The following is a 4,527-nucleotide window of genomic DNA, read 5'->3' as shown; positions in this document are numbered from 1 at the left end:
AGGTGCCTGTAGTCCCAGCTACTCTGGAGGCTGAGACAGGAGAATCGCTTGAACCTGGGAGGCGGAGGCTGCAGTGAGCTGAGATGGCGCCGCTGTACTCCAGCCTGGGTGATAGAGCAAGACCCTGTCTGAAAAAGTAATAACGTATATTGCCCCTAAGTAACTAACTCATTAGCAGGAACGCCAAGATTTCCCCTCTGGCCCTCATTTCTCAAAAATCCCCGTGAGGACGTTTTACAGCCTGGCATCCAAGACGTGTCCTGTAAAGTTTGCAGCTCTTGGTGACCCTAAGCTCAAGCTTTCCTCCGGATGTAGCGGGCTTGAAAAGAAGCCAGGGAGTCCCTTGAGGAATTACCTGGTCTGACAGAGGAAGTCTTCCAAGACATTCCAGACCCCCCGTTCCCCTGTCCGGGAGGCTCAAGGCCAAGGAGATCCAGGCCACCAAGCCCCAAAACCACGTCAGTCTAAAAACAGTGACAGCTTCCTGCTCCAGATGGCTTCTCTGTTGGGCTGGGCAGCGGGGGGCGCTTTTCTACCTGTGTCACCGGACCGGGGGAGCTAAGGCCAGGCGCCTGGGTCCTGAGCTTAAGGAAGGAGTCCTGGGCCCAGAAGGAGAACGCTGGGGTTGGGCACACGGGGGCAAGGCCTGCAGTCCTGACTGCCTGAGCACAGCGCCCCTGCCCGTCTTTCCAGGCAGCCTCATCCTGAGGTACTTCATGCTCTTCTTACTCGGGATCCCGCTCTCACACATGGAGATGATCGCGGGGCAGTGGCTGCGTGTGGACCGCGCCTGGCTCTGGAAGCAGCTTGTCCTCGGGCTGTGCCAGCATCCTGGTAAGTGAGGGGCCCGGCCCCAGGCCACCCCAGATCTCCCTCTGTGGTCTTGAAGTCTCCGCCCACCACCTCCACTCAGCTGCGTGCGTCCTGCTGAGCTTGTGCAACAGCACCGCCAGCTCCTGGAATTTCTTCTCTTTCAGCTCCTTTAGGGGTTAACATGCACTGTCAAAATGTAGTTCTCTCTTTATAGAGAACCGCTGTTCATGGACAACTTGAGAAAGGGCCTCCTATTGACCCGATCGCCACATCTCTGCATGCAGAGACCTGCGGGCTACCTTTCAGATCAGACCAGTCTCGCCAGCTGAGCCCCTCCACCTCCCTGACTTTTGACAGTGCATGTTAACCCCTAAGGAGCTGACTGGCACCAATTCCATTCCAGATTCCAGTTACCCATTTGGAGCCTCCGCACCCCCCACCACGCCACCCCAGAGATGGTGTTTCTCTCTTATTGCCCAGGCTGGAGTGCAGTGGCGTGATCTTGATTCACTGAAACCTCTGCCGCTCAGGTTCAAGTCAATCTCCTGCCTCAGTCTCCCAAGTAGCTGGGATTATAGGCACCTGCCACCANAGAGACGGGGTTTCACCATGTTGACCAGGATGGTCTCGATCTCTTGACCTCGTGATCCACCCGCCTCGGCCTCCCAAAGTGCTGGGATTACAGGCTTGAGCCACCGCGCCCGGCCCAGAAATACAATTTTTGTATATCCTTGTATTCTGCAACCTTACTAAACCTATTTATGAGTTGTAATAGTTTTTTAGTGGATTCCTTAGGATTTTCTTTATACAAGATCATGTTATACGGGGACAGTTTTTTTCATTCTTGATGTATTTTATCTTACTGTCTTGCCTAATTTCTCTGGCTGGAATCTCCAGTACAATATTGAACCAAAGAGGTGAGAAAAGACACCCAGGTCTCGTTCCTGACCTTGGAAAGAATTGTTTTCACCAGTAAGTATGATGTTAACTGGATTTTTTTTTTTGTAGATTCCCTTTATCAAGTTAAGATTTCCTTCTGTTTCTAGGTTGTTGGGTGTTTATTATGAAGGCTGTTGAATTTTGTCAAGTGCCCTTTATCTGTTGTGATGATCACATGGGTTTTGTTCTTTATTGCTGTATTAGTTGATTTCCAGGTATTAAGCAACCCTGCATTCCTGGGATAAATCCTGCTGGTCATAGTGTATACCCCTCAAGGGCACAGCCTTAGACATGCACTGTCCCCCTAGGAATGACAGCGGTTTTTGGTGGGCTTTCCTGTCTCTCTTCCTCACCACTCAGCTTTTAGGCTCGACTAATTGCCCGCCAGTTACTGTTTTTGACAATACCCTCAGGCATAAATTGTTCTGCCTCTGGTCCACTTAAATTTAGGCTCCCTTAAAGGAATAGTTTTAGAGGTCAGTGCCTGAGACTTGTCCTGAACCCAGGTGGGACCTTCCGAGCTGCCTCTCCCTGATTCCCTCTGGTAATTAGCTGGCCTGTGGTTTAGCTTGCCTCTCTCAGGAAGCTTCTTCTTCATCACCTACCAACAGAACCTCCATCGTGTGTTACAAGTAAAGTCAGTTCTTTGCCGGGGAGCGGGGCACGGAGCTTCAGAGCTCTTTGTTCTGAAGGCCCAGCTTTCTCCCACACAATCTCCAGAGACGGGTAGGGACAGTTGCCCCTTTATCCCTGAGAGGCATCCCTGCTTTAGCGATTCTCCTGCCTCAGCCTCCTGAGTAGCTGGGATTACAGGCATGCACCACCAAGCCTGGCTGATTAGGCCAGGTTGGTCTCGAACTCCTGACCTCAGGTGATCAGCCCACCTCATCCTCCCAAAATGCTGAGATGACAGGCAAGGCATGCGGTCGTGAAGCTTTTAAATTCTACTCATCCCTAGCCCCACCTTAGACTTCCTGCATCTAGAGTGAGGCTGAGAGAATGGAAGTCAGTACTCTATATCATTTTAGAGCTCCTCAGCGATTGTGATAAATAGCTGGGTTTGCAGAATTCTGGCCTAGAAGTCTATGTGCATTATTAGGGCCTAAAAGTTTCCAAGTACACCAGAATTCAAAGGGAGAAAAATCTGAGGGTATCCATTGTTTACTGCGCCCTTGACCCTCAGGATTCCCTGGTGTCACTGCAATCATTTCTGACAGGATCGATGTTCAGTGGGCACTCCAGTGTTTATGGTTGGCATTTACTCTGATTGCCAAGTACTCGCACCACGGCATTTATTAAATATTTTGAAATTCACCTCTGCTTTTAAGATGAGAAAAACACAGCTGGGCTTGGTGGCTCATGCCTGTAATCCCAGTACTTTGGGAGGCTGAGATGGGCGGATCACTTGAGGTCAAGAGTTTGAGACCAGCCTGGCCCACATGGCGAAACCGTGTCTCTACTAGAAATACAAAAATTATATGAGCATAGTGGCACACGCCTGTAAACCCAGCTATTCGGGAGGCAGGAGATTGGAAGACCAAGGTGGGCGGATCATCAGGTAAAGAGATAGAGATCATCCTGGCTAACATGGTAAAACCCTGTCTCTATTAAAAATACAAAAAATAGCTGGGCCCACGTGCCTGTAGTCGCAGCTACTCAGGAGGCTGAGACGGGAGAATCGCTTGAACCTGGGAGGCGGAGGCTGCAGTGAGCTGAGATGGCACCACTGTACTCCAGCCTGGGCAATAGAGCAAGACCCTGTCTGAAAAAGTAATAAAGTATATTGCCCCTAAGTAACTAACTCATGAGCAGGAGGGCCAAGATTTCCCCTCTGGCTCTCATTTCTCAAAAATCCCCGTGAGGACGTTTTACAGCCTGGCATCCGAGACGTGTCCTGTAAAGTCTGCAGCTCTTGGTGACCCTAAGCTCAAGCTTTCCTCAGGATGTAGCGGGCTTGAAAAGAATCCAGGGAGTCCCTTGAGGAATTACCTGGTCTGACAGAGGAAGTCTTCCAAGACATTCCAGACCCCCCGTTCCCTGTCCGGGAGGCTCAAGGCCAAGGAGATCCAGGCCACCAAGCCCCAAAACCACATCAGTCTAAAAACAGCGACAGCCTCCTGCTCTAGATGGCTTCTCTGTTGGGCTGGGCAGCGGGGGGTGCTTTTCTACCTGTGTCACCGGACTGGGGGAGCTAAGGCCAGGCGCCTGGGTCCTGAGCTTAAGGAAGGAGTTTCAAGGCTGGGAGCCTCGAGTCCTGGGCCCAGAAGGAGAACGCTGGGGTTGGGCACACGGGGGCAAGGCCCGCAGTCCTGGCTGCCTGAGCACAGCGCCCCTGCCCGTCTTTCCAGGCAGCCTCATCCTGAGGTACTTCATGCTCTTCTTACTCGGGATCCCGTTCTTACACATGGAGATGATTGCGGGGCAGTGGCTGCGTGTGGACCGTGCCTGGCTCTGGAAGCAGCTTGTCCCCGGGCTGTGCCAGCATCCTGGTAAGTGAGGGGCCTGGCCCCAGGCCACCCCAGATCTCCTTCTGTGGTCTTGAGGTCTCCGCCCACCACGTCCACCCCGCTGTGTGCGTCCTGCTGAGCTTGTGCAACAGCACCGCCAGCTCCTGGAATTTCTTCTCTTTCGGCTCCTTTAGGGGTTAACATGCACTGTCAAAATGCAGTTCTCTCTTTATAGAGAACCGCTGTTCACGGACAACTTGAAGAAGGGCCTCCTATTGACCCGATCGCCACATCTCTGCATGCAGAGACCTGCGGGCTACCTTTCAGA

General features: G+C 52.1%; 1 protein-coding gene and 1 long non-coding RNA gene across 2 annotated transcripts in view; both read left to right on the top strand.

Annotated features, from left to right (window-relative positions):
- The window catches only part of SLC6A16 (solute carrier family 6 member 16), a 70,490-nt gene extending 69,310 nt beyond the window's left edge, over nucleotides 1-1,180 (top strand). Inside the window, exons 12-13 of the mRNA XM_037728514.1 lie at nucleotides 519-834; nucleotides 1,098-1,180. Coding sequence (XP_037584442.1) covers nucleotides 519-834; nucleotides 1,098-1,180 — 399 coding nt within the window. The remainder of the gene's footprint in view (nucleotides 1-518; nucleotides 835-1,097) is intronic.
- Nucleotides 1,181-2,982: 1,802 nt separating this feature from the next.
- The window catches only part of LOC119467204, a 2,927-nt gene continuing 1,382 nt past the window's right edge, over nucleotides 2,983-4,527 (top strand). The window contains exons 1-2 of the long non-coding RNA XR_005195737.1: nucleotides 2,983-2,993; nucleotides 4,214-4,216. This is a non-coding gene — a long non-coding RNA (uncharacterized LOC119467204). The remainder of the gene's footprint in view (nucleotides 2,994-4,213; nucleotides 4,217-4,527) is intronic.

The sequence above is a fragment of the Cebus imitator genome, unplaced genomic scaffold, assembly GCF_001604975.1.
Source record: "Cebus imitator isolate Cc_AM_T3 unplaced genomic scaffold, Cebus_imitator-1.0 Scaffold266, whole genome shotgun sequence".
Classification (NCBI taxonomy): Eukaryota; Metazoa; Chordata; class Mammalia; order Primates; family Cebidae; genus Cebus; species Cebus imitator.
This window is presented reverse-complemented; position numbering and strand designations above follow the sequence as displayed.